Below are 21,827 nucleotides of genomic sequence, written 5' to 3'. Positions count from 1 at the left end.
ATTCCCAGGTCTGTATGTCTAGTTGTAACCTCTCTTGAGCTCTGATCCTACATCACCAACTGCTTCTTGGGCATCTGAAACTCAATATGTCTGCACTAAAGTCCATTCTCTTTTCTCCAAGATCCTTACCACTTCCCAATTTTCTATTACTGTCAAGGGCATCATCATCTTCAGTTACTGTCTCAGTGTTCACAGTCTTATTGTCATCTTTAACATCTTTCACATTTACTCCGCATATCCAATCTGTTCAAAGTCTTACTGTTTTTGTCTTCACCACATTTCTTGTATATGTCCCTTCTCTCCATTTACATAGCTATCAGCCTTTCACTGTGGCCTCTACCACATCATTTCTAGGCTATTACAATAGCCTTCTCATTGGTTTCCCTGCCTAAAGTTTCTTCCCACGCCAGCCCATCCTCTACTCAGCTACCAAACTAATCTCAAAATGCAGATTGGATTATATTATTTCTACCTCTCTCCTTAATAAATTCCAATGGCTCCATAAAATTCTCTCTTTGCCTTTTACTTTCACAAACTAATCCCTTCTTGTATTTCAAATTTTCTTATGCCTTATTCCTTTACTATATTTTATAATTCAAGGAAGCTTCTTTTTTTGGTCATTTCTTGAAAAGATGCTTCATCTCTTGCCTCTATGCATTTTCATTCATTCCTGGGATGCTCTTTATTCTCCCTCCAGCCTCCTCTACTGATTTCCAGAAACTTAAACCCAACTTCTTAGGGAGGTCATTCTTGTTCCTTCCTATTCCCTCAGGCCATCTTTTAGTACCTTATTATGGGCCAGTTCTGATTCTGGCTGAGCTTGTTCGAGCTTATACACTCTCTTAAAAAAGGTGTGAATCTTGTAGAACTATTGTAAATACTAAGTACATGTACTGAACTAGAGAACTGTTAAGCACCATGTTAAATAACCATTGTTTCTATCAATTCCACTGTCTTAGCACCTTGTTTCAAGTTCTGGCCCATAATAACACGTTTCATCATGAGTCCTATTAAACTGCATTGATCAGAGTTTCCAAGTCATCCAAAGCTATTTTGTCTTTACAATATTTCAGCAAGCATTTATTAACCATTTCCTGTGTGCGTGGCAGTTTGGCAAGTGTTGGTGATAACAAAATAATGAAAAAAAGAAAAAAACCCACCATCTCTGTCCTCAAGTCAAGAAGTAATTTATTTAGTGTCTATTATTTGTCAGTCACTGTGCTAAATCCTAGAGACACAAAGAAAATAAAAAAAGTCTCGACTTTCAAAGAGTTCATATTCTAATATTAAGACAATATGCAAAAAAAATGCATATAAAAATATACATAATGAAAATGTAGCATAATCTGTGAGGGAAGGTACTAAAAGATGGCCTGAGGGAATGGGAAGGAACAAGAATGACCTCCCTAGGAAGTTAGGAAAAGAAGAAAAAAAATTTGAACTCAAAATCTTACACAAATGAATGCTGAAAACCATCTTTACATATAATTGGAAACTGATATTGTTTGCACATATTTCCATATTATTCATGTTGTAAAAGAAAAATCAGAACAAAAGGGAAAAACTGTGAGAGAGAGAAAAAAAGCAACCTTCTCTCCCCCCCCCCCCCCCCAAAAAAAGATGAAAACAGTATGTTTTGATCTGCATTCAGCTTTTATAGGTCTCTCTCTGGATGCAGATAGCATCCTCCATTGCTAGTCTATTAGAATTGACTTGGATCACTGTCTTGCTGAGAAGAGCTAAGTTTATTATAGTTGATCATCACATAGTCTTGTTGTTATTATGTATAACCTTCTCCTTATTTTCCTCACTTCACTCAGCATCAGTTAATGTAAGTCCTGACAAGCTTTTCTGAAATCAGACTGCTTATCAATTTTTATTAAAAAAATAACTTTCCACTACATTCACATACTATAGCTGATTTAATCATTCCCCAATTGATGGGCATCTATTCAGTTTCCAATTCCTTGACATAATTCATCTCTTGATGAAGAGGGGATGGATGGATTCAGAGTACTGATTGAAGTATAATGTTTGTTGACTGACTAAAGTAGATTGGCTTTTAAGAAATTCTAGAAGCATTTTAAGGATAGGCAAAAAATCTGTTGGAAATATTTATTTAGATTACCAAGTGTCAGTAGCTTAGATTTCTTCCTAAGTGGAGTTTGTTTATTTAGATTTAACAACTTTGGAGAAACTTGCAGAAGGCTATGTTTGCTAGAATTTAGATGAAGTCTAATTGGGACCCAGAGATTTCCCTATAATCGGGAAAAGGAATCTTTAGTACTATTTGATGCATTTAACATGAGTCATAAAGCATATTTCCTAATTTTCCTTTCATAATTTACTTGAGCTTTCTAAATAAACTTCATTAGAAAGGGAAATGATTGATGCCCATGGAAATGATCAAACCTCAATTTTGGAAGCTACTTGCTTGTTTACAATTTCTTGAGTTGGTATCTTCTTTTTGTCGATTTGAGGAGGTACATTTTTCAATTTAGAAGGTGCTGCCCATATAACTCTTAAATTTTCCCAAGTAGAATACCATTAAGCTTTCAGAATACGACTTTTTGAAAAAATGTTTTAAATAAAAGATTGTCCAATATATATTTCACACATAGAATTGTAAATCATGAAAGGAATTGCTTCATTGTTAAATGGCTCATTAAATATTGCTTCATTGTTAAATGGCTCATTAAATAGAGTACATTTTGACCATGTCTTGATTTCTTAAATTTTGATGACTTCAATTTTGATTACTTATTTCTAGCTATTCCAATTTCTTACCTATTATAGTTGTTGTTTCTTGTTTGGGGGAGATGACTTTTTGTCATTCTTTGGAAACTCCTTTTCCTCTACCCTATTCCCTGCTTTCATTTCTTTAACTGTCCTCTAACTCTTCTTTTGTTCCTCATATCTTGCTGCCTTACCCTGGTTAGATTTTTACCCCAAGACCATGTGATTTATTTGTGGATTCCAGTGGGGTATTTTCACCAAAGAAGGTTGGTTTTAAATAGTTTTAGAAACATTGTAGAACTAGGTCAAAAGGTCTTCTAAATAAATGTATATGCTTACAGCATATATATAGCAAGTATCATTTATTTAGATTTTTCCCTTCTAACATGGATTATTTTACTAAACCAAGTCACAGAAGGTAAAGAGGAATATCACAGAAACTAAAGAGGAATAAAAAAGAAGATAATTGGGTATATTTTGTAACTATATGAAGATTGAATTTCTTTTAATTCATTAGTTGTATAATATTTTTAGACATTTTTCTTTTTAAGAACTGGAACTGAGTTAGCTTAACCCATGAAATCAACCTCTCATGCTTCTTATATTTTGTCCCTGTCTAGAATTGTCTCTGTAATCATACCAAAAAATTGTCCATTTTTAAATCAAATTAATTTAAATGTGTTGACAAGGCACAATATGGAGAATTTTTGTCTTATTATGAAACCACAATTTCTTTAATGGCAAAGAAAGTTCCTCTTATACACTGAGAAAAAAAAGAAAGAAACCATTAGGCTATTATAGGATCTTGTAGGCTCCAACTGGTTCTCTAAGGAAAGCTTTAATCCTTTTCTGGATTAAGAATGTTTGTAATATTTTTCAGACACCACATCTTGTTAACCTCAATGAAGATCCGCTCATGTCTGAATGCTTGCTTTACTACATCAAAGATGGGATTACACGGTAAAATTTTTTTTAGTTAGATTTTACTTTACTTATTAAATTACTGATTTAATAACTAGAGTGATGTTTGAAAAACTCATTTCTGTGAATTGTACTTTTTTCTTTTTGAAGTAGTTTGTCTGAAACATCTCATGTTACATAAAGGGCTTTGCTATTGTAGTTTCCATGATGACTGCTGGCATGGGTAATTTTCCCACCATAAGATAATGGGTAATAATGTTCTTCCAAGGATTTTCAGGGTTTTCAGGGAAGGTTTAAAGTGTTATTTGCTTGAAATATTAAACCAGTCACCTTGGTCTATCAAGTCATTTTGATTTAAAATTTGTTGATATGAAGTCTTTATGAGATATTAAAGCATAATTTTAATATGTAGCTTTTAATATCTTTTTGCCAATATTTAATTAAAAATTAGATAATTCACTATGAACGTAAGTTCTGTTTTCTCCTATTTCTTATGTCTCATTGCTCCTGGGAAATATTTTCTCTTGGATACAGGGTTGGCCAAGCAGATGCTGAACGGCGCCAAGACATAGTGCTTAGTGGGGCTCACATTAAAGAGGAGCACTGTATCTTTCGGAGTGAGAGAAATCAGAATGGGGAAGGTGAGGTTCTTGATTTCAGTTTTATTCTATGTCCTAAAAAATCCCTAAGATAAAGTTTTCCTTAATACTTTCTTTAGAATCAGTATGGTATATCAATAGTGGAGTAACTTGGTTTCCTTAGAAATGCAGGACCAGTAAAGTTTTTTAACGTGAAAATGGCCTTAACAAAGTAAAGCTTTGTTATCCTGCCAGTTGCTGAAAAGTGTATAGGCAGCTGAGTGTAGCCCTGAATACTAATGAGTTCATAGAAAAGATGAGGGGCAAATCTCATAGACAGAGCCCTACAGGAACTCCATCCCGTCTTTAACTCAGTAAACTTGATTTTTATTTTATGTTAAAAGGGAATGAAAATTCCAATCCTCATTTATTCTAAGTTAAAAAACAACAACAACAACAACAACAAAAAACATCCTGTCGGTACATTTGTGCACTGTTCATTTTTCCTCATTCAGAATGTTTTAGTCCCTAGTTTACTTCAAGATTCAGATGTGTGCTTAATTCTCCTTCAGGCCACTCCCTTTCTGTTTCTTGCTTGAGTGAAATGTTTTGGGGTAATGTTTAAAACTGTATTCTCTTTTTCAATTCTTGCCCTTCCCCAAAGGAAGATAACTCCTTTCATTTCCCAAAGGAGATAAAAACTTCTTTATCAGCTATTCTTTCTGTGATTTTGGAGTAGTTCACATAGATTTATGTAACTTTAATGGTTGCTACTCCTGACTTCTATCTTGCCACAAAGATTACTTTGGTATATAATTATTTTATGCTTTGAAATAATTCAGCAAATTTAGTCTAACAATGATAAATAGTCATAGTTTTTTATTGTTGTAAAGAAGTTTGGGGTGAGGGATAGTTTCTCTATTCTGCATTTGGAATTCATTGAGTTCAGGAATATTTCCAGTACTCAGTGCCATGGTTTGTAATCCTAATTCCATTTTACCTTTCTTGTAGTTATTGTAACTTTAGAACCTTGTGAGCGCTCTGAAACTTATGTGAATGGCAAGAGGGTTGTACAGCATGTACAGCTACGCTCAGGTGAGTGTGGACAAATTCTTAAATATTATGTTGCAAGTCATAACTTATATGAATAATACTTTGACTTTTGTCTTTTGGGTTAAAGCAGCAAGATAACATTAAATATTTGTATTTGTGTACATATAGATTACCCTGTTTTTTGCTTTAGTAGGCAAAGGGAGGTTTGCATATGTTTGTTATTTATATTTTAAAATGGTTTCCTAATCCTGATTTTATTGTTTTGCACTTTTTTTTAAAGTTCCTAATTCTTTCTCTCCTTCCAGCCCCTCCTACAACTTAAAGAAGGCAAGCAATATGGTACCCATTGTACATGTGAAGTCATATAAAACCTAATTAATTCCACATTAATCAAATGTTGGGAAAAAAAGATCTAGAATAATAAAAAAAGTGAAAAATAATGTGCTTTTGTCTTAGATCATTTTATTGATAAGAATAGCGAACTCTTTCACATTTAATCATTATGCACTATTACTATTTCTGTGTACAATATTTTTCTGGTTCTGCTCCCTTCACTTTGCATCAGTTATTTTCCCACGTTTTTCTGAAATTTAAATAAATATTGTTATAAATGTTTCTATATATATTTATAACAATATTTAATTTTATTATTTAATATAGATGTGCATATAGATATACACAAGTGCACGTGAACACATATATACATATATATGGATTCTTTTCCTTCTTTCATCTCTTTGGGATTCAGATTTAGTACTGGTATTTCTGGATCAAAAAGTATGCAAAATTTTATAGATTTGGGGCGTAGTTCCAAATGGTTTTCCAGAATGGTTTAACCAGTTCACTATTAGTTCTAACATTAGTATCCACATTTTTCCACATTTCCTCCAGGATTTGTTAGTTTTCTTTTCTATCATCTTGGCCAATCTGATAGGTACAAGGTGGTACCTTTGAGTTATTTTAGTTTGTGTTTCTCTAATCAATAATAACTTAGGGCATTTTTATATGACTATTGATAGCTTTGATTTTTTTTTTTCTGAAAACTTCCTATTCATAAGAAATAGGATCCTTTGACCATTTATCATTTGGGAAATGACTGTTATTTTTATAAATTTAGTTCAGTTATCCACATATTTAAATGAAGCCTTTATCAGAGAAACTTCTGTAGAAAATATTTTCCTTAGTTTCCTGTTTTCTTTTTAATTTTGACTGCATTTGTGTTGTTTATATGAGAACCTTTTAATTTCATGTAATAAAAATTTTCCATTTATCTTGCTATAATTCTCTGTCTCTTGTTAGGCCATAAATTCTCTCTCTGCTAGATAATTTCTTTATCTTCCCTAGATAAATGGTAGGGAATGTTTCCCTAATTTACTTAGGATATCACCCTTTATTTCTAGATCACGTACACATTTTGAACTTATCTTAGTGTAAATAGTGGAAGATGTTGATCTTTGTATTTCTGCCAGAATTTTTCAGTTTTACCAGCATTTTTTGAGATCTTGCCCCGCCCCCACATGAATTTTGGGGTTTACTAAACATTATAAAAGTATTAAATACTATTGTGTATGGTGGGCCTAATCTATTCCATTAATCAATCACTCCATTTCTTAGCCAGTATTAAATCCCTTCACATTCTTAAATAATTTTTTCTTCTAGATGAATTTTATTTTTTTTAGATCTTTAAAAAAATTTTTTTAAAGCTTTTTATTTTCAAAACATATGCATAGATAGTTTTCAGCATTCACTCTTGCACAACCTTTTCTAGATCTTTAAAAATAATTTTTGGTAGTTTAGTATAGCACTGAATAAATTAATTTAGGTAGAATTGTCATTTTATTATGTTGGGTGGGCCTATTAATTAATTAATTAATTTTTCTCTGCAATTAATATTTCTCTGATGGTTGATATGTCTTTATTTGTGTGAAAAGTTTTTTGTCATTTTGTTCATATAGTTCCTGAGTATCTTTTAACAAGTATACTGTTTGCGTTTATTTAAGTGGAATTTCTCTTTCTGTCTCTTCATACTAGGTCTTGTTTGTAATATATAGAAGTGTGAATGATTTATGTGGGTTTATATACTGCAACTTTATTAAAGTTGTTATTTTGAATGATTTTGTTTAGTTGATTGTCTAAGGTTCTCTAAGTCTAATTTTATTTTATATTAGGAAATCGCATCATCATGGGTAAAAATCACGTTTTTCGTTTCAACCATCCGGAGCAAGCACGGGCTGAGCGCGAAAAGACACCATCAGCTGAGACACCTTCTGAACCAGTTGACTGGACATTTGCCCAGAGAGAGCTTCTAGAGAAACAAGGCATTGATATGAAACAGGAGATGGAAAAAAGGTAATATATAAATTTCTTTTTTTAATTAGTCATCGTGACGTTCAGTTTATTAAGGTAGTCATGGAAGAAGTCTAGAAGAGCTCATGAATTCATGGTCCTGTCTTCTTTTCAAGACAACACACTTAAAAGGGGACTTTGAAAAGAGAAATAATTTGAATTGTAACATGTTAGATCTGGAATAGGTCTTAAGATTCACCTTTGGGAACTAATGAAAGAAAAATCAAATGAAGGTGGCCTAGCTGTACCAGATCTAAAACTATATTATAAAGCAGTGGTCAGCAAAATCATTTGGTATTGACTAAGAAATAGGTTACTTGATCAGTGGAATAGGTTAGATTCACAGAACAAAATAACCAATAACTTTAATAATCTAGTGTTTGACAAATCCCCAAACCTCAGTTTTTGGGATAAGAATTCATTGTCTGACAAAACTGCTGGGAAAATTGGAAATTAGTATGGCAGAAACTAGGCAATGACCCATGCTTAACACCATACACCAAGATAAAGTCAAAATGGGTTCATGATTTAGGCATAAAGAATGAGATTATAAATAAATTAGAAGAATATAGGATAGTTTACCTTTCAGAACTGTGGAGGAGGAAGGAATTTGTGACCAAAGAAGAACTAGAGATCATTATTGATCAGAAAATAGAAAATTTTGGTTATATCAAATTAAAAAGCTTTTGTGCAAACAAAACTAATGCAGACAAGATTAGAAGGGAAATAATAAATTGGAAAAACATTTTTACAGTCAAAGGTTCTGATAAAGGCCTCATTTTCAAAATATGTAGAGAATTGACTCTAACTTATAAGAAAAATAAGGAATATATATAAGAAATTTATAAGAAATCAAGCCACTCTCCAATTGATAATGGTCAAAGGATGTGAACAATTTTCAGATGAAGAAATTAAAATTATTTTAACCATATGAAAAGATGCTCCAAGTCATTATTAATCAGAGAAATGCAAATTAAGACAACTCTGAGATACCACCTCTCAGATTGGCTAGAATGACAGGGAAAGATAATGCTGAATGTTGGAGGGGATGTGGGAAAACTGGGACACTGATACATTGTTGGTGGAACTGTGAACAGATCAGCCATTCTGGAGAACAATTTGGAATTATGCTCAAAAAGTTATCAAACTGTGCATACCCTTTGATCCAGTCTTATAACCCAAAGAGATAAAGAAGGGAAAGGGACTTGTATGTGCAAAAATGATTGTGGCAGCCCTTTTTGTAGTGGCTAGAAACTGGAAACTGAATGGATGCCCATCAATTGGAGAATGGCTGAATAAATTGTGGTATATGAATGTTATGGAATATTATTGTTCTGTAAGAAATGACCCACAGGAAGATTTCAGAGAGGCTTGGAGAGACTTACATGAAGTGATGCTGAGTGAAATGAGCAGAACCAGGAGATCATTATATACTTCTACAACAAAACTATATATGATCAATTCTGATGAAGGTGGCTCTCTTCAACAATGAAATGAACCAAATCAGTTCCATTTGTTCAATAATTAATAGAACCAGCTACATCTAGGGAAAGAACTCTGGGAAATGAGTGGAAACTACTACATAGCATTTCCAATCCCTCTGTTTTTATCCGCTTGCATTTTTTATTTCCTTCTCAAGTTAATTTTACCTTATTTCAAAGTTCAGTTTTTCTTGTGCAGCAAAATAACTGTATGGATATGTATACATATATTGTATTTAACATATACTTTAACATATTTAACATATATTGGTCTACCTGCCATTTGGGGGAGGGAGTGGGGGGGAAGGAAGGGAAAAGTTGGAACAGAAGGTTTTGCAAGAGTCAATGATGAAAAATTACCCATGCATATATCTTGTAAATAAAAAAGCTAAAAAAAAAAAAAAAAAAAAAAAATTACCTTGGTTTTTGGTTTTTCTATTGTATTAGTTTTTATGGACTAAATAAAAATACAACAAAAATTTGTCAAAATTTTCTAATTTGCCAAAAGAGACTGCTTAATGCCATTCTATGTAGTTGCTTTAATTTTCTGCCTCCAGTTTAATTCTTTTTCCCCTTCTCTTGTTTTGTAGGCTCCAGGAAATGGAAATTTTGTATAAGAAAGAGAAAGAGGAAGCTGACCTCTTACTGGAGCAGCAGAGACTGGTAGGCATCTGCTTCTTCCAGTCCGTTAGTGTCCTAGTACAACCTTCTTGCCATGGCTTTTGCCACCAATATAAACTGTTTCAGAATATGCCCCTGAGCTGTCACTGATACCATAGTCTATTACTCCTCCTTTAGTGAAAATTAACCCATGCCTTTTAAACTCAACTTGAAAAACTCTACAGGAAGGTTTGGGCCTTTTGAGAGTTTTTATTAAATCTGCATCAACCTCTCTGGGGAAAGCAATAGGGCTTTTCCTGGGTAACAAATTGGGCAGAAAGATTTTCCTTCCTGTAGTTGAGTTGTCTTTGGATTTGAATCCTCAGTGGTCTTACTATTATAACTGATGTGAATTGTTTAACTTGGTGGATGTTTGCCTTGGTTTTGTCTTTGATCACATGATACTAATTCTATCCTCTTGGGCTGACTTGGTTATTTTCTTATGCTGGGTTTTTTTGTTTTGTTTTTTTGTTTTTTAAAAATATATTGTGTCTGAAAATGTTGCTGCACAGTTGCATGTTTTAACCTCTTTCCTATCCCTGCATGGAGTCTGATTCATCTGCCAGGTTCTTTTTGTTACTTTATATGGTAATAAAGGGTCAAGGTATAAAGAACCAAGGCAGGAGTGAAGAGCAAAGTCTTTTTTTTTTTTTTAATCACATTTAAATGTAAAGGAAATAGTTGGATGATTAGCTGGAATAGTCAGTAAATTAAGTCCCAAATATGTCAACAATGGCCTATGCACTTCTGGGATTAGTTAGTTTTTATAGTTTATAAAAACTTGCTCTCTTGAATAGAGTTTCATTTTCAGACCTTTTTAGTTCAGTTACCTAAAGAAACTTGTGGATATGTGGATTAATAAATTAAGGGAACAGAAAAACCTCAAGAGACCAGATGTGATTTTTTTTTTGAGGAATCTGTAATTTAAACTTTTTTTTTTTTTTAAGACAAAGGAGAATAGAGAACAGGAGATAATCGGCTACTTTATTTCCTAAAGCTAGGACAGTGAGGATTGCCTTTCACAATAATGTATAACATGTAAAATAAATGAAATCCACCATTAATCTTAAATCCATCTTCTGAAGTTGGCATAAAAGTTCTGACAAATGAAAGCTCAAAATCCTTGAGTTGTAGCTGGGGTTTTTTTTCCCAGTATGGTACAATGGTCCTACTTGGCATGTGATTGAAGTCACTTTGTAATCTTGGCAACTTCAGTCAAGTTAAAAAAAGAATTGAGGGTAAAGGAAAATCCCAGGGGGTAGCAGAGGGATGGTTGGAGGAAGTTTAGATTGTGGAAAGTGACTGTGAGAAGCCCCTCTTCTAGGAGTGTGATAGAGTTTTCAGTAGTTTAATATGGTTCATTTAAGTAGTAATCATCATCAAAGATCAAAAAAGAGCAGATGTGATGACAGTATTATTGTGATAATATTTAAAAATGATGTGACTTTGGTTCCCTAAATATAGAAAAAAATTCTGGAAAGATATGTTTAGTTGTTAAATGGTTTTTTCTCCTGAGGCAAGGCGGCTAGGTAGTCAGAGTGCAGAGTGATGGTCCACAAGTCAGGAAGATCAAGGCTCAGAACAGACCTCAGTCATTCATTAGTTTTGTGAGTCTGGGTGAGTCACTTCACTTTTGTCTGCCTCCGTTTCTTCATCTGTAAAATGGGGATTATAGCAATACCTGCCCACCAGAGTTATTTGAGGATAAAACAAGTTAATATTTCTAAAAGTATTTTGAAAATCATAATTATCATCATCATTGTTATCATCGTCATCATTATTATTATTCTAGTGCATAGTAATAAGCGTTGAGGGTTTGATTACCAATATCATCAGCTTCTGATAACAGGCCAGTATTTTTTAAACAGCTCAATTAATAATAATAAATAAGTTGTCTCCATAGCTCTTATTTATAACATAGACGTATGTTTTTCATCAGCCAGTATATACAAAATGTTGTTTGAGATGTTGAAAATATGAGGAAGTATCACGCATGATCCTAAGGCTTCTTTACCCCAAAACAATCTAACTAAGTGTGTGTATAATGTGTATAATATGTAGTATTTTAAAATAATAATGTGAAAGAAAAATTCAGATTCCACAGTTTTAACTTGATATATTCTGAAATTGAACACACTGATGGGATATTATCTTAATTTTCCGTGGTTTGTAGTCGTGGCATTATTGTTCCTGAATTTTAAATAACTCCTCTTCTACACTGGTTGCTAAGTAGTTTAGACTTTCTCTTGGCATGTCAGGGTCTCTGTATAATTTGAGATCTATTCATTTTAGTTGTCTCCTCACGTAACAGTTCTGTCTGGGAGCCTACTATTATATTTCTACCCAGGGCTGAGAGTTTAATGAATCCTGAATCTGTCTCATAGAGGATGTCTCATAGAAGGACTAGAGTGATGTTGTTTTTGGCATTCTTTTAAATATCCATGAATGTCACAGCTATAGAAGTATGTTTTAAAACATAATAAATGAAACCAAATAACTTAAGTAGTTCTTGCCTGAGATTAGCATTGAAATCTCAGCTATTGGCATTGTTTATAACCTCTTTCTCTTGGCTTGATTTGGATTCTCTTCATTGTTCTATAGTTTTTATTTGAATGTATAATTTTTTACTAAATTAATTGATTCAGGAGTGAGAATGCTTAACCATTTTCTAAAGTAATAATTACTTGTTTTATCCCTAAACATTTGTAGGGACATTAGAGAGAAGTATCAACAGTTAATTAACATTGTATGTAAAAGATATATAATCTTTTCCTTGTCATCCCAAAACCAAGTTTCATCCCAAGCTCTAATGTATATGAGCTCTGTGCCCCTGGACAAGTCATGAAGCCTCAGTTTCCTTATCAGTGAAATGGTGGTAATAATATTTATACTTCTCACTTTGTAGGTTGCTGTGGTGAAAGTTTTATAAACCTTAAAATAGTATGTTAGGTATTGTTATGATTAAAAGTAAATTAGAGACTTTAGACTATGTGGATGAATAAGTCATAACTATACTTCTGTCACCTCAAGAAAAGAAAAATATACTTAATTTTTTTTAAGAGGGGGGGAAATCCTTATAGGAAAAACCTGAAAGGGAAACTAAGAAACTGAAGAAATGGATAAACAAAAAGACTTCCTCACTGAATACAATGAATAAAATACAGTAAGGTCTGAATTAGTTCAAATAATGAGTCCCATAGTAGTCCCACATATTTGAATTCATACTCTCTGAATTTATAATTATGTCAGCTTAGTGGTTTCAGGCCAGTACAGGGCAAATTTGAATAATGTGAATACTTTTTGGGATTTGTTATTTGACCTTATTGTACCAATTGACCATGTTGTACTATGGGTATTATGGGATAAAAAGAAAACAAAGAAATTACTGGAATGAAAGAACAAGGCTTTGGCAAAAAGTAGGTCCTCTCCTTCTTTCCTTAGCCCTCCAAAAAAGAATATGGCAGAACCTCTAGAATAATTTAGGATAAGAAATATAAAGGAATATCCAGTATCTATAAACAAGACAATACAGAATACAGTAAGATGATATGAAACTCAGAAGAGGTGTGTAAAAAAAAATCTTAATAGACCATTGGACTTTTGAGGAATAGAATGATCTGAGTAGAACAAAATCTAAAAAAAGAAAAGAAAGAAACCCAACCAAAATGGAGGGTTGGAAGAACAATGACAAAATTTTTCTAGAGAATTAATGGGGAGGTGGGGGCAGATAGGTGGCACAGAGGATAACCAGTCCTGAAGTCAGGAGGACCTGTTTAAATTTGGCCTCAGACACTTAACACTGGGCAAGTCATCTAACCCCAATTGCCTCAGCAAAAAAGAAGAAGAAGAAGAATTAACTGGGAAAATATTTCTTATCTCTACAAACCAAAGTGACAGAACTTGATGAGATAATCTGAGAATTGTTGATCTTCCAGAAAAATATAAGCAAGAAGTCATAATATCATATTCCAGGAAATCTCATCCCAAAAATAGACTAAAAGCTCTGGGGGTGCAAATAGAACACACAAAATGCACACAGAGGTTTAGCTTAAATTTGTTATTAAAAATATAAATAAATATATGAATAGTCTTTTGGTTTTTTACATCATCATAATTTTCCCCTACTGGGGGAGAGTTCTCAGAGAACTGATTTAATGAATAATACTGTTTTAAAATACTTTATTTCATCCCCAATTAGATGCAGAAACAATTTTTAACATTCTTTTTATCTATTTAGAGGTTGAAATTGTATGGCTTACTTCCCCAGTACATCTCCATGTCAGTCATTTTGTGCAAGAAGGCAGGAAGGAAGAAAGGAAGGAAGGAAATTCAGTCCAATATCAATTCTTTCTGCGAATGATGATAGCATTTTTCATTATGAATCCTTTTGGATTGTCTTGAATGGTATTTAAGTCATTCACAGTTCTTCATTGTATGATAGGGCTGTTATTGTGTAAAACATTCTCCTAGTTCTGCTCACTTCACTTTGTATTAGCTCATGTCAGTTCCAGGTTTTTCTAAAATCATCCTGCTTGTCATTTCTTATAACATAAATAATTTTTATATCACAACTTGTTCAACCATTCCTTAATTGATGGGCATTCCTTCAATTTCTAATTCTTAGCCACCACAAAGAGAGCTACTATAAATATTTTTGTACATATAGGTCCCTTTCCTTTGGTCCCTTTCTTTTTTTCCTTGATCTCTTTGGGTATAGATCTAACAGTGATATTGCTGGATCAAAGAGTTAGCACAATTTTAAAATTCAGCATAGTTCCAAATTACTCTCAAGAATGGTTGCTCCAGTTCACAACTCCACCAAAAGTGCATCAATGTCCTGGTTTTCCCACATCCTCTCCATTGTTTTATCGTTTTCCTTTTTTTGTCATATTAGCCAATCAGATAGCTATACAGTAGTACTTTATAGTTTTAATTTGCATTTCTCTGTAGTGAATCAGAACACCAAACGTGTTTTGTTTTGTTTTTTGTTGTTGTTGCTGTTTGTTTTTCAGGAGTCAATTGGGTTAGGTGATTTGCTCAGGTCACACAGCTAGCAAGTGTCTTAGGCAGCATTTGAACTCAAGTCCTCCTGACTTCATGATCAGTGCTATATCCACTGTGTATTCTAGCTTCTCCCAAATAGTACTTTTTAAAGAGGAAAAAGAAGGGAGTGAGGGAAAAATCAGCACAACCAATATATATATATTGAAAAAGTAACTTAAATTTAATTCATTTAGAAATGAAGTCAAGTTCTTAGGCTTCCTTGTCAGAGAGGATCCTGAGAACAGTCTATAGAAAACAATTCACATTGTGAATAAGCCCTATTTCAGCTTCAATAAGATAATTTGGTGACAAGAAATGATCCAAGCAAAAGTAATCATCTTGAACCATAACACAGCATGTAGGCAACTTTGCAGTTAATTTTTATACTTAACACTTCAATTTCCCAATCATTTTCCTAAGACTATGTTACAAATAACATGGTACTTTTATGGAGTGATTTTCCACCTGAAAAATTCCCTCTGATGATGAAATTTTATTCTTTGTTCACAAAAAACAAATCAGTGAAAAGTAGAATCTTTTTTGGAATGAATGGGAAGGGAGAAAGTATTTCTGTAGAGTTACAAAGTATATAGATTGAATTAGTGGAACCAATTTTAGCTGTCTAATGTGCTAAAAGGGAGAAAAAGTAATTGAAAAGAATCTAACAGGGACAAAACCAAATGTGATATAGATAGATAGAGACATATATATGTATATACATGTGTGTCTGCACCTATATGTATTTAAAACCCTAAACTGGCCAATACAATGGCAAGAAAGAGTTAAAAGATAAAACCTAACAATCTGTTGTTTTCATGAAATTTACCTAAAACATTATCAAGCCATATTCATTCAAAATTAATATCTAGAGCAAGATTTCTTAAGCTAGAGACTATGAATTTAAAAACATTTTTGAGGATTATATTTCAGCATAATTGATTTCATTTGTATTGTTCTGTATTATATACATTTAAAATCATATTCTGAGAAAGGCTTCACGATCCTGACTATGCAAAAGATTACATACAAAAAGTTAAGAACCCTGGTCTAGAATAAAATTAATTATATTTCAGCTGAATCAGAAGTCAGGAATTGGCCCATTATGCTTCCACATAACACAATTGCAAATATAGATGTTATTGAGGAGACAAGTAAAAAAGTACAATAAGTAAAGGCAAATGAAATAATATAAATATAAAATATTCATTAGCATCTATAACAGCTGTGTTATTGTATGCCTGTGAATAATGGTCTAACACAACTTCTGAAGAATTGAAGTTCAGCATCACTAAAAGGGCTTTTGGAAAGCCCTTGGTGAATATGAGCAGCCTGTAACAAATTACAAATGAGAAATTATACAAGCAAAATGTTGTAAAGGATACAATAAGAAAACTTAGACTAAGGGGGAAAGAAAGACGGGTTAGGAGCATTTCAAGGACAGTAGCAAACAGATGATCTTCCTAATCCATTAGAATCCATATAACATCAAGAAAACTAAAAAAATGGCTTTCAGTGTGATGGATATAATAGTAGATTTATAAGGAGGAATGGATAAGCATCACACAGACTGAGGAGGCTCACCATTTGCTTTACTGGAAGGAATATTCACATTGATGTGATCACAGATCCATTGAATTATCATAGTATGTACCAAATGATCTCTCAGCCAAAGGAAATGTCAATTGATAGGTGTAAAAGTCTAAAAAATAAGGCAGAGTTGGACAGAATATTGGAAAAATTTGAAAGCTATATGGAGATTTTTGAAAGGAAAGTAGTACAATAAACATTTCTCGTTCTAAAGGTGTTAAATAAAACTTTTATATTAAAATTAATAAATAGATGTGGCATGGCTGAAATCTTAAACTTTTATAAATCATAATACAATAAAAATTATAATCAATAAAGGAAACAAGAACAAACTATTAAGAACAACATGGAGACCAAATTACAGACCAAATCTTAAAAAATTATTTTAAAAAAGGAAAATGATAGTAGTCCGGAAAATTCATGGGATATAACTAAAGTAAATTTGAGGATTAAATCGCTTTCCTTAGCACTTATTTAACAAAATAGAAAAGAGAGGATAAGTGAGTGGAGTATGAAATTTTAAAAGAAGCTGTAGGAAACGAGTTAACTCTACAAGCACAAAAAATATGTTAAATTCTTAAGGATCAATAAGCATTCAAAAAATTTTACACTAATAAAAGGTAGTGGTTCTTTTAAGACAAAAAATAATTGGCAAACCATTAACAAATTTGATCATACAAAGAGGAATATTTAGTTACCAAAATGCAAAATGAGAAATGGGCATTCCTAGCAAATGGAGAATAAAGAAACTCCAGAAACCTTTGTCTTTAAATCCATGGTAACAAGACTAAAAATTTAAATAAAATTATGACTGTCTAAAAATATGTAATAGGGAAGACACAAATTAGGTAACCTAAGTAATCCAATCTCAGAGAAACCGAGCAAAGCATAATTGAGCTCCTATGTAAAAATAAAAATCAGTAGGACAGTAGATTTACAAGCATATTTGTAATGTTCAGGCTAGCTTTCTAGAGATCCTTCGGATGGGCCTTGGTCTCAGCAGGATAGACACCATGAGAATAGTTAAGAATAGAGTCTAGATTCTTTATTCTGGCCCAGTTGTGGTTTTAGTGCAGGAGGTATGAGAGCCACCATGAGTTTGGTCAAAGCTAGAATGTCTATCTTCCAGTCCTTCTTAACCCTTATATACCTTATTGTAATTACATCATTACAGCATACTTAGTATGTGTAAACTTAGAAAATTATTATATCACCATACTAAGTACTAAGAATTTATGTGAACTAGAGAACCATCATCTCAACAATTCCACTGAGTTAACACCTTGTTTCAAGGATACTTCTCCAGAGTTCCAACCCTTTACACATAGTCTATCATGTATTTAAAGGACAAATAATCACTGTATCACAAAAGCTGTTTTGAGAAATAAAGAAGATACTTAGCCAGTATTTTATTAGATAAACATGGTTTTGACTCCCAAAACAAAGGAGAAATAAGAAAAGAGAGCTTAGATTTGCAAATTTTTTACTTATCACTTCATTTAAGCTTGCCCCAGATCCTGTGGAGTGAGAATTTACTGGTATTATTCTCACTTTATACATCAGGAGTTTCCTCAAAGAAAAATGATAATGAGCCTGGAAAAGAAAAGCATTTTTCATAGATTGTGACTTTCCTATAGTTAGCTAAATAATGAATGTTAAGGGCCTGATCTGAATCCAGGTCTTCTTAATTCCAAGCTTAACGTTCTATCCAGGACACCATATTACTTCTCTCTTAAGAGATAACTGTAGAATCATTTTTTTAAAAATGATTAAATAAGCAGCAAAATTACAGCATTATATCATCATGATTTAAGGGTAGGTCAACATTAGGAAAGTAAATATCACAACTTAAATTGGCAAAACCACTGGGTTATATCTATAGACACAGAGAGATCCTGCTGTACTCGTGTTAAAAACACTTAAAAAACATAACAAATAAGAATTTTAATTTTGGCTAAATGCATTTATCTACAGATAGGAGGTAGAATTAGGGTTTTTTGTTGTTGTTTTGCTGAGGCAATTGGGGTGTCACACAGCTAGGAAGTAAGTGTCTGAGGTCATATTTGAACTCAGGTCCTCTTGACTTCAGGGCCAGCACTCTTATCCACTGCACCATAGAGCTGCCCGCTAGAATTAGTTTTAATGGGAAAGCATTATTAGTAAGTTCAGAAGTGAACTTAGAATGCCTATTTTCACAGTTATTATTTGACAATATGAGAAATTCTAGCCAGAATAATAGGGGGGGAAAGTTCATAAGAATTGGCAATAAGAAGGAAAACCAAATTTTTCATGGATCGTAGGATATTTGTTTAGAGTAGGCTAATTAGAAAAATCGGTATAATACCTCAAATGTAGTAACAATATAAATTCACAAAAATCTTTAATTTTCAATATTTTAGTAAAAGCCAGGAAAAAGACAAATTAGGAGAAATATTTTAGTCATAAAATAAATTAAATGTTGAGGGTTTTACCTATCATGGTATATAAGGCTCATTTAAATACAGACATAAGATAATTGTTATAATGATAATACCATGCACATTATATACAATCACTCTCACATTGCTAAAGGAATGCTTTATAGAATCAGAAAATAAGACCACAAAATCAATGTGAGAGAAGCAAAAGAGCAGAATTATATGGATTAAAAAAAAAATTTGTAAAAAGGGGTTTGCCCTTCACTAATAAGCAAGACTTAAAGGCATAAATAGCAGTTTAATCTTTGAGAAACCTTTAAAGCCCAAAAGAATTGCTAGGCAAATTTGCTTCTGAAAAGGAGAGTGAAACAAGCATTTGATATCATTATTCCTCAACAAATTTCACCTGGATATATAATCTAAACTAAAAAGTCACATTACAAAAAATGAGAAATATGGATTTATACTTCTCACTAGATGGAGAATCTGTAACTAGCCATATTAGAAAACAAGTGTCAAAAAGCAACTAAAAATTGGGGGAACCATATGTGAAGATCTCTGAAGCTTTATGACTTAGAAAACTACACTTTACCATGATATTTTAAAATATTTCCCACTTATATTTTAATTTTGTTTGAGCTGCACTGGAATATGTTACAGACCACATAACCCATGGTTATTTGATTAGAGGTATTTGATACCTCTAATATAGAGACAAATATAAAAGTCAAAACAGATTAGTTCAGTAGTACAATGATAAAATCAATGTTGCTTAGAACAAGAATTTATGGACTTAAAAAAAAAAACCTCTGCATTAAACATCTGACAAAAAACATCATCTAAAATGTATAGAGAATTTATGAGTAAATCAATAAGATTTAGAGCCTTTTCCCAGTAGAGAAATGATCAATGATAAGAACACTCTGCCAAAGAATAAAATACAAATTGTTAACAAGTTTAAAATGTGCTCCTATCACCAATAATTAGAGAAATGCAAGTTAAAACAACTCCAAAAAATTCACATCACACATTTAATTGACAAATATGATTTCTAAAAGTCATTAATTAATCAAAAATTAATGTAGGTGGAGGGATGACAACTTACTATTGGTTTACTATTGGTTGTTTTAATTTTCTGCTTGGTCTCAAAAGGTGAAACTAGACATAATGGATAGAAGAATCAAAAGGGCAAATTTAAATTAGACCTAAAGAAAGGCTTCTGATCCATTGTACTCAGGTTATGGAACTAATGTGTCTAAAACTGGATTGAATCAGGATTTGCTGACATTAGGCTCTGCACTCTATTGACAATGCTATCAACCTGCACCATTAATGGAGGATATCTAGATCTTGACCATTTCAAATATTTGATTTAAAGGAAATAATTTTTCACATGTGGACTTGAGTAAGGACATTTCCCCTGAGGTCTTTTTCCTACTTCTGTCATTATGTATTTTCTTTCAAGCATTTCAGAAGAAAGAAGAAATAGAATTATGCAAAAAAAAAAGTTAAACAATTATTCATACACCTTGACCCAGTGGTCTCTCTATATCTCTTTTTTTTTCTTTCCTTTTTTTTTCCCTTGGCAAGACAATTCCCCAATTAAGAAACTCATCAGGGTCACACAGCTATTAAGTATCAAATATCTGAGATTGGAACTCAGGTCCTCCTGACTTCAGGACCAATGCTCTACCTTAGGAAAGCAGTTGACAATAAAGGTCTATTAAAATAGTCATAGCATCATTATAATAGCAAAAAGTTGGAAACAGCTTATTTTCCCAATGATTGGGAAAAGGCAAAATTAAGACTTTATCTGTAAAGGAATACTATTGTACCATAAATGAATATTAAGAATTCAAAGAAAAAAATCTGCGTGAAATTATGTAGAATGAAGAAGCCAGAACCAAAAGAATAATATACACAAACTTAAAGCTATATAAAGCTAGCAAAACAACTCAAAAAATTATAGAATTCATAATAAAATTAGTAATGACATATTAAATTCCTCTCTTCCTATCTCTTATAATTTTTGATGGTTACAATTGGACAGGAAAACCTTCTTTTAATACTATTTCAGGAACTCTGTGACCAGGGGAAAGTTGCAATTTCTTTGAGACGATTTTATCATCGTTAAGATGTAGATGGTAATATAAGTATCTGCAATACTATACCTCAAAGGATTGTAGTGATGTTCTAATTAAATAAAATGTTTGTAAAAAATTTTCAAGTGCAGTGTATCAGCCATCGTTAATTCCATGCTGTTTTTCTTAATAGTTTTCAGATATTGCACATTGTTAAGGGATTGACTTAAAGTTTAGTATTTATAAGATTTGTGGAACAAAGTTATCTGTTAAAAATTCATCATCATCAACATCATCATCATCATCCATGAATTTAATTCATATATGTTTTCAAGAAAATTTCTAGGAAAAAAATATATTTTTCAGTTGTTTTTCATACTGTTAATAGGTATTCCACATATGCTCTTAAGTTCATCAAATAAGTATAAATTTTTCTTCACTAAAAATCAAAAAGATAGGGGTAAGTATAGAAACTATAAGCCAGCTGTTTAGTGCCACATTATTATCACATAAACTGAGAAAACTCATGAAATATATTCCCTTTAAAAAAGGCAAGAAATGAAATTTCCTTTGATATATAGTTTTAATTTTTTAGGTGGTAAATCACTTATTCATAAATTATTGAATAATCTTATTCAATTATTCAATAATATTGAAAAATAAATTATGAATAATTTATTACTATAATTGCAATTAAAGATTACCTACTTTTTCCATAAATAGATATGCATTTATATACATGTATATGTATAAAATGCACTATGTTTACTTTAGCCTGAAAAATGAATTAGGATTGGCTGTTTTCAAATTATGATTTTCTTGTGCTGTCCTTAAAAGTTCCTAGGGGTTAGGGGAAATGGTTACTGTGATTTGAATGGATAATGTGATATTTTTATTTTTCATTTTTGAATTTCTATAGAACTT

The 21,827-nt window shown here is 32.2% G+C and overlaps 1 protein-coding gene across 11 annotated transcripts in view; it reads left to right on the top strand.

Annotated features, from left to right (window-relative positions):
- The window catches only part of KIF1B (kinesin family member 1B), a 193,135-nt gene that overhangs the window by 87,233 nt on the left and 84,075 nt on the right, over nt 1-21,827 (top strand). For all 11 annotated transcript variants that reach the window (XM_031962888.1, XM_031962885.1, XM_031962881.1 and 8 more), the window contains 5 exons: nt 3,617-3,696; nt 4,192-4,298; nt 5,247-5,330; nt 7,457-7,637; nt 9,706-9,778. In XM_031962888.1, the coding sequence (XP_031818748.1) occupies nt 3,617-3,696; nt 4,192-4,298; nt 5,247-5,330; nt 7,457-7,637; nt 9,706-9,778 (525 nt within the window). The remainder of the gene's footprint in view (nt 1-3,616; nt 3,697-4,191; nt 4,299-5,246; nt 5,331-7,456; nt 7,638-9,705; nt 9,779-21,827) is intronic.

This window comes from Sarcophilus harrisii, chromosome 3, assembly GCF_902635505.1.
Source record: "Sarcophilus harrisii chromosome 3, mSarHar1.11, whole genome shotgun sequence".
NCBI lineage: Eukaryota > Metazoa > Chordata > Mammalia > Dasyuromorphia > Dasyuridae > Sarcophilus > Sarcophilus harrisii.
The sequence above is the reverse complement of the archived record's forward strand: the minus strand, read 5'-3'. Positions and strand labels throughout refer to the sequence as shown.